Here is a 12,017-nt window from a genome sequence, read left to right as displayed (position 1 = left end):
CATTTTCTGCCAAAAACATTTTATAACAGCGTGAAGGGAAAAAAAAAGTGTTTTTTGGGGTGGGTGCGGGGGATTATATTGCTGGAAAGCGAGTGTGCAAAATGTATGCAACAGTTAGGGAGCATCTTGTGTTAATCTTAAAATCTTAAATTAAACTGCATTTTAGATAAGCTGTAGAATATCTTGGAGAGTACGTTGGATGAATCAAGATAAAATGCTCAGTGTTCATAGGCATGCGACTGTCATGCATGAGTCTTGTCGCTGTGATTGGGGACCAGCAAACTACATTCACGCTGTGTTTCAATAAATGAATGTAATGCAAGCTATGGACGCGCTTAAAAATGAATAGGTCGAAATAAGAAGGCCCCCAAAGAAATAAATATATGTATATTTATATTCACATTTTTATTTATATTTAAAGTCTGGGAGGATATCTTTTACACCAAATATCCCATTGGCAGTTAAGCGCATTCATTGTGTTCAGAAGCCAGGAACAGTCACTTGTTTCGACAAACACAAATACAAAATAAAGAAAACCACAAAATAATGAACTGCATGTATCGAACATACAAAAGAATCCCGTGCCTACTCAGTAGGTAACGTCAACATTCCGGCTTTTGAAGATGTGGATATTTACAGTTATAAAAATAGACTTTAAAATGTTCTCTTTCTCTCTCTGTTTTTTTTTTTTGCTTACATTCTAATTAAACGAAGCAATGCCCTCATCCCATTTTCTTCCCTTCGAGTGTGACTTACATTCTGTAACAAAAATATTCCCTCAGTCCTTAAGGCGAGATGCAGCGCATCCTCTCTCGCGCACGCAGCCGATTCACAATATCAGCAAGGCTTCACAAAAGGCACCAAATAACGGGAGCATTTGTCCTTTTTGTTGTGTTTTTTTTTCTGGCGGTGAGGAAATGCTCTTTTCTTTTACTTTTCTCTCCTCAACGATATGTCACATGTAAGAAAGAGAAAAAGAGTACCGGTGGATGATATTTACAAATAGAAACAACCATCACTCCTACTCATGCTTGAATACGCAAGTGCTTTTTTTTTTGTCCTTTTTCTAAATAAAACGTATCACAGCAGCATCACTACATAATAGAGAAAGTATGTAGAAATCGTGGCCCTGCTCACTTCAAATAATACAATGCAAATATGCAAATCATTTTCACATCAATAATATCAAAGAATGATAAGAACGAAAAATGGCACAAGTAAAATATACATATGGTAGCTTATGTATATCAGTCATTGTCTCTTGAACTGTATGCATGCCTACAAAGGGCGGATGTGTTTGAGCACTGCAGCTGTTGGCAATCTTCACTTTTTCTCTGTTTTGTTTTGTTTGTACCTGAGAGTAAAGAACCAACGGTGCTGGATCCATCTCTTTTTGTTCAGTCCTTTATGCATGTGAAGTGCTGCATTTGTTTGTCAAAGCTGTGGCAGAAAGGAAGCAAATCCTTGCCCAGTTCTTGACATGTGTCCTTTTCTCTCTGGTGGGATTAAAAAAAAAAAAAAAATCTCAGGATTGACCCAACACTGCACAGAGAGCAGTCACAAAAGTGCTTCTTTTTCTTTTTTTTTTTCTTTTTTTTTGGGGGGGGGGGAGCGGGGGAACAACAGTCTCTGGAGTCTTTAGATGCTGTCGCGCATCTCTTCAAATGATCCATGGAAAGCGATTTTAGCAGATCTCGATTGTCCTTGGGGAGAGGGTGGTCTGCAGGTCTGACATTGGGGTTGGCACAGGGGAGCTGTAGAGGTTGGAGGCGACGGAAGAAGGGAAAGGAGAGGCCACCTGGGAGTGGAAGGTGCTCGACATGGACACTGAAGGGTAGGTGGTTGCGATCGAGGGAGACGGATAGGATGTGTGAGCTGGAGACGAGTAGCAGGAAGTGACAGGGGACGGGTAAGAAGACACTGGGGAGGAGTATGAAGTGATGGGCGAAGGGAAGCTCGAGGCAGGCGAGGCGGCCGACACAGGGGCTGACACAGGCACCGCCGCCGCTTTCTCTGCCTTCTTGTCCTTCTGCCGCAGGTGGATCTTCGTGTGCCTCTTCCTCTCGTCGCTGCGAGCGAACTTGCGTCCGCAGATATCGCAGGCGAAGGGCTTCTCGCCCGTGTGCGTGCGGATGTGCGTCGTCAGGTGGTCACTGCGGCTGAAGTTGCGCATGCAGATGCGGCACTGGAAGGGCTTCTGGCCCGTGTGGATGCGAATGTGGCGCGTCAGCTCGTCGGAGCGCGAGAAGCGGCGGTCGCAGGTCTCCACCGGGCAGGCGTAGGGCCTCTCGTGCGGGGGCGTCTTGCTCGGTCGGGTGGGATACTTGCGCATGCGGCTGGGCTTAATCAGTTGAGACTGGTAGACACTCTTGAGGTCTTGAGAGCCCGTCTGAGTGGCGAAGGCCTTGATGGTAGACAGAGGGGTGAGAGAGGGCTGGCTTGACTGACTCTGGAACGGCTTTTGGTCAGGTGGCACCAGGCTGATCTCTCCCTGCTGCTGTGGGAACAGGTAGTCAGGAATCATGGGCACGGGAAAGCTCGTGCTGCACGTTTTACTGTTAGGGTAGGCAGGAGGAGGGTACTGCCCGCCTCCATTAGAACTGGGGAAGGCTTGGCCCTGGTCCGGAAAGATGTCTGAGTTGGGGTTGGAGTAGGTTGGGGCGGCTGAGTAGATGGGGTTAGGCTCGTTGTGGTGAATGGAGGACGTAAGGCTGGAGCTCTGTGACGAAGAGGAGGTAGAAGAGGGCGAAGAGGATGAAGTTGGGGCGGATGAGGATGAGGAGGATGAGTTTTGTGAGTTTGCAGATGAAGTGCTCGAGCTCGCGGGAATGTTGCCCATCAGACCAGTGAACAGGCCCAAAATAGGCTCCGCCCAAAGGCTGTTGCTGCAGGTGGTGGCAGTTTCGAGAGTGAAGCGACCCGTGTAGGAGATTGGAGGCAGTCTTGGAGTGGGGTACGTCTGCTCCCCAACTGTCTTCTCACAGTTGAAGGCGATGTCAGGGAGTGTATCTGCCAGGAGAAGAAGACACGACATTACTCAAAGTGTCAGAGGCAACAAGTCAAAGTTGTATCCACCAATTTTTTAAAGATAACTCTCACAGCCACTCCAAACCTCCGTTCATCTCCATCTCTTTCGAATCATCTTTCATTTCACTACTTTCCTTTGCTCTACCACAGCTAATTCAGTTTGCACTATTTTGTTTTTCCTGTTCGTCACAAATGACACACTCACACACACACACACACACGCACACACATTATTGTACACAAACGCACATTTTCTTAAGCCAATCACAGCCTGGGGGTGATGATTTACGGTAACTGCAGCTCAACTGGTTTTTGGAATGCAATTTTAATGGAGCAATTAAAGTGTTTGTGGAAGCAAGCGGTAACATAGAAGTGAACTAACAATTGGCATCGAGTCGGACACTTTGTCACTTAACCCGTCGGGCAGTTCTATGATAACATAAAAAATAAAATCTAGAGCAGCTGTTGCCGGAAAAGTCACATGTATGTATATAATAAGTATTACACAAATAATATATTCTTAATGTCAGACAAAGTTGATACAAGTAATTCAATGAACACTAAAGAAATATGCAACATAAACAGCACAATTCCAATGCACTTACTCCGCCAACACAAGACATGACACGGTGAATTTCAACAAGCAGCCCTCTTACCCCCAGCAAGGTGGTCGTACTGCTCCCCTGGCTCCCCGGAGCCAAAGCCGGCACCTTCGGGCGCGGATGCCGTGAGGAAGGGTGTCCCCGCAGAACTAAGCATCATCACCTCCTCCAGCTTGGGGTAGTTATCCATGGGTGAGTGAGGGAAGCTCAGAGGCTCCGAGATCTGCAGTGCTGGGAGGAGCATCTCAGTCTTGGCTGCAGCCATCCTCTTCTGGTGCCGCTCGAGCTGTTGCAGGGCTGAAGCTGGAGCCTGGAGCCCGGTGACCGAAGAAGCGTGCAGACCGGCTGTCTGCTGCACGCTGGTTGAGCGCAGGTAAGAAGATGCTGTGCTCAGCCTCGTTCCTTGCCTTCCGTGCTCCGCGTGTTGTTTTGTTTTTCTTCTCTCTTAGAGAGGAGTAAAAGATCCAGTTGTCTTTTTAGTTAGTTGTTTTTTAGAGAAAATCCAAAGTGTCCTTTTAACTCATTTGTAAAAACAAATAAACCAATTGGGTTTTTTTATATATACATACGTATGATAATAAACTAGCTTTCCAGACAGGTATTAACCTTCTTGGATTGAATGTTTTTTGTTGACTTTTGTACTTTTGGTGCGATGTTCTCAGTTTGGGAGTGCTATGTGTTTCCCTATCTGCTCTAATGCTTGCTCTTGTGGGCTCTCAGTGCTGTCTCTGAGCGGAAAGGTTTCCCGCAGAATATAAACCCTCTCTCTCTGTGACGTAGATGTCCATATTTGGGGAGGAGGAAGCCCATATTTAGTCACTGCGGTGGAGGACACGAGACGCCGGCCAGGAGGGAGAAGAAGAGCGCGCAGAGACTCCAGCGGTAAATTGCAAAGACAACGCAGCTTTTCGATCAATGTGTCTTCAATTTGTAAAAACTCCCGAACACAGCAGTATAACTCTCGCTCTTTCCCCGGATGCCAAAGCTTTCATTTGGATTTCCCATCTGTGCAGCAGGCAGCCTGCGCAGCTGCCGGAAAGCCCCGCTCAACCGCGCCTTATAAGGTCATGACCACATAAGGACTGGCTCCGGTGGGGTTCCAGTTGCCTGCCCTTATTTGGGACTTCCTGAGGCGGCGCTGTTTTGGCACGGAGGGAAGCTGGAGAGTAAAATTATGGCCAGAACGCTCAATAAGTCATGTCAGCTGCCGAGTCCCGACTCTTCTGATTTATTTTCATTTAAAGCTCCACTCGTTCAGGAGGACTAATGCACTTCGTGTGAATATGAGGAATGAAATGTATATTTGGCAAGATTTAAATCTACAAAATAGTATAAACAATAGGAAGAAGGACAACCTACATAACATACATGTCTGCATGCACTCATACATACGTTAAGGATATGTCGAAGGTATTCCCTATTGTCTGGACACACCTCTGCTCTATTTTAAGGTATTCATCCTCTCTTTGCTCTTTGCAAAGATACTGACAAGAGGAGAGGGTCCATCAGGCAGACGTGTGTCCCTTGCTCAACATTGGGACCATCTGTCTGCCACTCAACACCCTAATGTGCCTTGTCAACAACACAGCGAGAACGCATGCGAGAAGCCGTGCTCCTCCAGCTGTAGCTTCAGTGCCGGGCAGTACAGCAGCACTGCTCCATGATGAGGAAATCAGTGTGTTCCCTTTGACTGGCAGAAAGCTTACTTGGAAGTATGACAGAAGAATGCTGTGCAAATTTTGATTCAGGAATATGCCCACGCCATGCACACAGATTACAACCTACAAGCGACCACTACCATCCACTGTTCCTCCCAACTTGGTTGGCACATTGGATAAAAAAGTGGAGAGAAACTCTACACACCACTATTTAAATACCAGGTTAAAAAAAAATAGACCAAGATACATTATTTATAAACGATTTCTATGTGTGCCCTGCGATTGGCTGGCAACCAGTTCAGGGTGTACCCCGCCGACTGTCGGGAGACAGCCAGGATAGGCTCCAGGACGTCCCGCGATGCTTGTGAGGATATGTTGATCAGAAAATGGATGGATGGAAGATAAGGTGGTAACAGTGTGCATTGTTTCATAACTGCATATGTGTCTGTGTTCAGAATGAACCAATCACATTCAGACTTATGTGACACCCGCCACCATTAAGTGCCTCTGATTGACCGCAAATCAAGTTCAGCTGTTGAAAAAGTCTTTTCGCTCTCTGTTTACTTCTATCATCAACAGTATTAATGATGATTTCGAGCACAGACTGACCAAATCCCAAATAGGCACAAAGTAGAGGGTGGAGCTGGAAAATGTGAAATGTTGTTTATTTGTGTGGTGAGATTTTGATGATGGTGCTGAGCATCAGTGAAACTCAAGTCCAATGTTTATTTTTATGTAAGAGGAGTGACATCTCTCTTCAAAGGTTGGAAGTTAGGGATGGAAAAAACGCAAGTCGGGACACGATGATGGAGAGTTACACAACACAACGCATCATGCGTAGGGGAGGCGATGACACAAAACCCAAACTCCCGCCTGCATCCTCTGCTGCCTTTGGCCGTAAGGTACGGTGATCATTATATTTGTGGCACAGTGAAGAGGATGGAGTGCCGAGAGCAGATGAAAGAAGTTATCATTTGGTGACAATGTAATAAAATCAAGTTGTGGGGAAACTGTGGCAAAAGCAATAAAGTAATAAAGATGATAAACAGTCGACAGTGCTTGTCTGAGCCTCCCTTTAGTCTGATGCATGAAGGTGAAGCCAAATGCTGGCAGGGCAACGTAGACGAATCAGACTGTGTTGTGACAGAAATACTCATTGTAATTTGGTACGGTTACGTGTGGATTCTAGACAGCTAGTTTATTTTACTGCCCACACAATTAAGTCAGGGAAGTTCTCGTTTGATGAAACTGGATCAGGCTCTCCCATTACAGTACCCACAAGCCACACCCCTCATCACAGACGTACACATACAATTCACACAAGTGCTCTATAATAATCACCTGCTGTGTTGCAATTATTGGGGAACCTTTAGATGTAATGGAAAGACGTTGAGGTTGTTCAATTCCTTCTTTTGGCTTTTTAGCAACATTTGGAAGCAACACCAAACTCACCATTATGACATCACCTAATACCTCACAAAACCTCAGTGAATACTTACTTGTGGATGGGTTTATTTTTTAGTCTTTATGTCTGATAATTGCGATGCTTTTCAGGTTTAGCCGCAACATGGATTGCTAGCATAAGCCTAAGCATAAGTTATGTGTTGTTGTCAGGGGTGTAGCCAGAAAACTTTCAGTGGGGTAGCCACGGTGACACAACGCCTCAGTGAGGGCTGGCCATGTATTTATCTCACATTCCTTATGATAAACAATGACTTCATGGCCATGTTGTTGGCTTGTTATGGTCTGAAAGTAGTTATTTTGATTGACATTGGCTGTAAGACTACTGCATCCATGTGAAAAGGGAAGAAAAATAATCAATAATATCAACATCATCAGAATTTTCCCCTAAGTGTGGGGTTTCCAGGGGGTTGGCCACAGAGTGACAAGGGGGGACCATGATGGCCACGATGTAGCTCCGCCACTGGTTGATGTTCACACTGATTCAGTCGTTTTTTGTTGTTTTTTTTTTTTCCAAGTGTAAGACATCAAAAATTTTTCAAATATTACTTACGACATTGCATGTACAGTCAAAGATGTTATGATGACAAATCTTTGACCCTTTTCTCTTCCCCATATTCCTATATACCGTATTTCCTGTAGACAAATGGATGGTGCTGGACCTTAAATCATCCGCTGTACAGACAGTTCAAGTATTAAAAAGAAGAAGAGATGAGGAGAAACCTAGCACTCACACACATTACGCGGTAGCGAATGTCATTTGTTTGGGACTGTCAGCAGGGAGACAGACACACTCCTGCTCATCTTCATCATACCTCCTCGCCTCTTGCTCCACCCGCACACAAACCGATGGCCTCACATTCCTTATGATAAACAATGACTTCATGGCCATGTTGTTGGCTTGTTATGGTCTGAAAGTAGTTATTTTGATTGACATTGGCTGTAAGACTACTGCATCCATGTGAAAAGGGAAGAAAAATAATCAATAATATCAACATCATCAGAATTTTCCCCTAAGTGTGGGGTTTCCAGGGGGTTGGCCACAGAGTGACAAGGGGGGACCATGATGGCCACGATGTAGCTCCGCCACTGGTTGATGTTCACACTGATTCAGTCGTTTTTTGTTGTTTTTTTTTTTTCCAAGTGTAAGACATCAAAAATTTTTCAAATATTACTTACGACATTGCATGTACAGTCAAAGATGTTATGATGACAAATCTTTGACCCTTTTCTCTTCCCCATATTCCTATATACCATATTTCCTGTAGACAAATGGATGGTGCTGGACCTTAAATCATCCGCTGTACAGACAGTTCAAGTATTAAAAAGAAGAAGAGATGAGGAGAAACCTAGCACTCACACACATTACGCGGTAGCGAATGTCATTTGTTTGGGACTGTCAGCAGGGAGACAGACACACTCCTGCTCATCTTCATCATACCTCCTCGCCTCTTGCTCCACCCGCACACAAACCGATGGCGTAACCCCTCCATTAGCAATCAGGTGTGCTGCAGCTTTTGTGCCAAAATTACCAAGTAGAATAGCTTAAGTTCTTCAAACTCAAACATTACATAATACCCGGAGTGAGGGATGCAGAGAGACCGAAAGTGTCTGGACCTTGTTGTTGTGGAGCACAGGATGCAGTTGTGGCAAAATTGGATGGAGGTGGAGAGTGGCGAAATTTAAGAGGATAAATTCAATAAGGATCCTATGTTGGTGGCAGTGCGACACACCGGGGGAGTTGATAATTAAATAGCAGAGACCTGATTGTTTTGGGTTGAGTGATAGGCTGAATATTAGCTGGAGAGTAGAGAGCAGAGGCGCAGGGAACATTATCACAATGTAATTTCTCTGCCTGCTTTTGAAATGATGCCGGCCGGGCTCTGCTGTCTGACCTTTTATCACCGCAAACTGACCATTAGCCAAATGGATGCAATTGTCTGGGATCCCCCAGGTTTCCAGCCCCCTCCCCCAACATGTCATAAAACTGATTTAATGAAGTTTTATTTGACTCAAAGCAATTATTATTTCTTTATATTAATCCACACTCTTAAAAACATTGAAATGTTAAAACTATCACATTCGCTATTACTGCCTTCCCTTTTCACGCAAAAGAGGACTGCATTTTCTTACGACTCATGGTCAGACTTGATTCAGGAAGACGACTGCAAAACAAACTTGCTGGTGTGGTAGTGAGTATGAGACACTGGGTTAACTCCGCGTTAACCCAGTGTCGCAGAAAAAGTAGAAAGCAAGTGGATAATGAATGTAGTTTTTAAATCAATGTTTTCAACCTTTTCCCCAGTGGTGAATGCGCGTAACTGACAACAGCAAGGGCCGGGATGCTATGTTGAAAACTCCATATATGATCATTTACCAATGTAAACCGCGATGTAGCAGAGGTTCACTCTATTTGAGGTTGCATTGTGTGCAGAGCATAGGAACTTCCTGTGACTACATGACACCTCAGCTCGCATTAAATCATAAACCTCATTGCCCCCTTACATTACAATCCAATATAGACTATAACAACACACCACCTGTTGCGTCCCTCAAGCAGACTTGACTTTAACGTGGACTTGACGTGAGCAGCCATATGATTATACTTTGAAAGATCACAAGGTTTGTCTTTGACTGCAGGAGTTAACCATCTCAGTGCTTCAGGCCTCAGTGCTGTTTGAAAAACGATCTGCTCGCACTTCACAGTCACCGCAGGCCTCCCACCCTCCCAAGGTTCTGGAGGTGGACCGGTGTCAGCGTATCACACAAAAACACGACCCCGGCGTCAAATCGCTTCTCTATCTGCTTATCAGCCAGTTGAAGTCTCCCCGAGGTGGTAGGTGACAGAGTAACAATTCACGAAACACAGCACAAAGCCCACAGAAGAGTAGCTGACGACGCCCCCAAAGATACGTGACTCACTGAGCTACCGGCCTGTTTGTTTGACGCTTGTGACAAAAGAGCTGACCCCTGACCTTTTCAGCTCTCCATGAGTCACCGGTAATGCACTTAAAACATGGGGATTCCCTGTACGGTGTCTGGCTGCAGTCACTGTGCTGCAACAGGAAACAGCTTGTTTGCTCTCTTTAAACAAACAGGTCAAGTAAACATCTTCAGTCTGACATTCTGTGCCTTTAATTTTTTTTTCTTATTCATCCCAGCATTGTTAGTCAAGTGAAAGGTTTCCAATACAGTGGTAGCTTGACTTGTGGGGGACGTCACACGCTGAAACATAAGTGGGGGGGATGGGGTTGGGGAATGTGGGTGTGGTCGTCTAGCCCTGAAATGTACCGGCCACTCAGGAATCTCCCAAAAATCCCGATGGCCACCACGCCGCTGCCCAACACTAAACTAACAGCATGGGCAACCGTTCAGAGCTCGTGATGTAGCTCACTCGGCCACGTCAACACACAAATACACTTGCGTGTGTGTGTGTGTGTGTGTGTGTGTGTGTGTGCGTGCGCGCGCGTGTACCTGTGAGATGTTTGACTTAATTATACTTCGAAAAAACTTTCTTTCGATTACCTTTTATGACATTTAATATATGTTCTTAAATGTATAGCTTAAAAACAGTGCTTATTTGACCCTGATAAAACATGTCAAAAATGGTCGTAGGTTTTTATTTGGGGGGGTGTAAAAACTATTCATGTTACCATTGTGTAGCTCTCCAACAAGAGTTTGATAAGTATGCTCAGATGCCTCACTACTCAATATTTTGCTGCTGCTGCTACTGCTAAAAAGACCTTTTGAAAAAAAGGTGTTGAACATGAACGTGGCAGTAAATATGTTCTGTGTAAAAAAGGAGTTATATGTGTATACATGCATATACTGCACTTTGTATGCAGCGATGGCTGTTTGAAAGTGCTCTATAAATACAGTTGAGTTGAGTTGAATTGAGTGTATTTCTCTCAGAGCAATTTCTAGTCATTACCGTAACTCATTGTCATTTCCATTTATATTCATTAGATTTTGAAAATAATCTTACATTTTGAAGTCTGAAATGTGTCAAAAAATAAAAACACTGTCTTCAACCTCTTCAGCTCCAACATCAGCAGAACTTTCTTGAAAATCCTTGATGCCACATCATGTGACCTTTCTAGGCAAAATGTCATTTTGTTTGCATTTGGGAGAAACCAACAGTCCTGCCTCATACTATTATTTTTGTTTAGTGTGCATTTTCAGAAATAAAGCAATAGTTTCTCAATAGCCTGTTTCACATGCTCACTGGATCTCCTTAATCATTTTTTGGCTTATTTGTGCCTCAATTCTATTCTAAAATGGCATTCGGGCATGGGCTTGCATTATTAAAATCAAATTTTCCTGCTGTGATCACTTTGCATGTTGTTTCCTGGAGCGTCGACATCCTCGTACACCCATACAGTATTTCAATTTATGTATTTATTTTTGTCTGACATTTTTTTTTACTTTTGTTTGCTTGGTACAAATTGTTGTTTTTCTCAACTTAATCCACAGTTTGACTCACTGTCACATGTTTTATTGTTGGCCAATGAGACAGCTCGTTTGTCCACCCTCTTCAGCTAATTGCTCATCAGCCTCTTCAGACAAGAGGACATGCATTTTCCCTGTCACTTTTTTTTTTTTTATAAGTGTGTACCACTTTTCTCACTGTTGATGACTTTGTGTGTCTATTCAAGGCTTCATTCTGACCATTGTATGGAGTGACATGTTAATTAAGTAATGATTTTTAAAACGATGAAGTGCAATTAACATTCAAGCCACTTAGGTAAGTCTACAAATAAACAGCAGTAGACATACATTTGTAGAGAAAATAGTATCTAACTCAGTGGTTCTTTACCTGGGTTCGATCGAACCCTAGGGGTTCAGTGAATCGGTCTCAGGGGTTCGATGGAGCCTCTGCCATGGAGGTTAAGACACAGCCGACTCAAGATGTCAATTAGTTATGACCTGCCCACTTGGCCATCACTGGCTGCAGATGATCACATTACATTGCTTGTCCAATCAGTGAAATTTTAGTTCGCTCAGTAGTCACCGTGTGACTGTCGTAATAGTACGTCATACAATTTAAAAAACCTATACTCAGATCAAAGATGGTGCCGCGAGAGTGGCTGCCTTTACATCAGCTCTTATCTTATCATTCTTATCTTATGCCATGTAATTTTATTCGTTATTATCTGTTTTTAATAAATGTGTTTTTTAATGTCTTGAATTTGTAAAAAAATCAGATTTTTATTTTTCACAAATGAAGGGTGAATGTGCATATGAACTGGATGGGTTCGGTACCTCTAAC

The 12,017-nt window shown here is 44.0% G+C and overlaps 1 protein-coding gene across 1 annotated transcript; it reads right to left on the bottom strand.

Annotated features, from left to right (window-relative positions):
- Positions 1-679: 679 nt before the first annotated feature.
- On the bottom strand, positions 680-3,894 carry egr1 (early growth response 1). The gene is made up of 2 exons (XM_019874863.1): positions 3,684-3,894; positions 680-3,009 (listed from the first exon to the last, which is right to left on the bottom strand). The coding sequence occupies exons 1-2, from the start codon at positions 3,892-3,894 to the stop codon at positions 1,685-1,687; spliced, it is 1,536 nt and encodes a 511-aa protein (XP_019730422.1). The 3' UTR covers positions 680-1,684.
- Positions 3,895-12,017: the final 8,123 nt, after the last annotated feature.

Source organism: Hippocampus comes, unplaced genomic scaffold (genome assembly GCF_001891065.2).
Source record: "Hippocampus comes isolate QL1 unplaced genomic scaffold, H_comes_QL1_v1.1 scaffold118, whole genome shotgun sequence".
NCBI lineage: Eukaryota > Metazoa > Chordata > Actinopteri > Syngnathiformes > Syngnathidae > Hippocampus > Hippocampus comes.
This window is presented reverse-complemented; position numbering and strand designations above follow the sequence as displayed.

Bases quoted from the DNA above. Each gene is read 5' to 3' on its own strand.
- egr1 (XM_019874863.1), bottom strand. From the start codon at position 3,894: ATGGCTGCAGCCAAGACTGAGATGCTCCTCCCAGCACTGCAGATCTCG. The intron at 3,010-3,683 runs GTAAGAGGGCTG...TTCTCCTGGCAG, and splicing joins GTACGACCACCTTGCTGGGG to ATACACTCCCTGACATCGCC.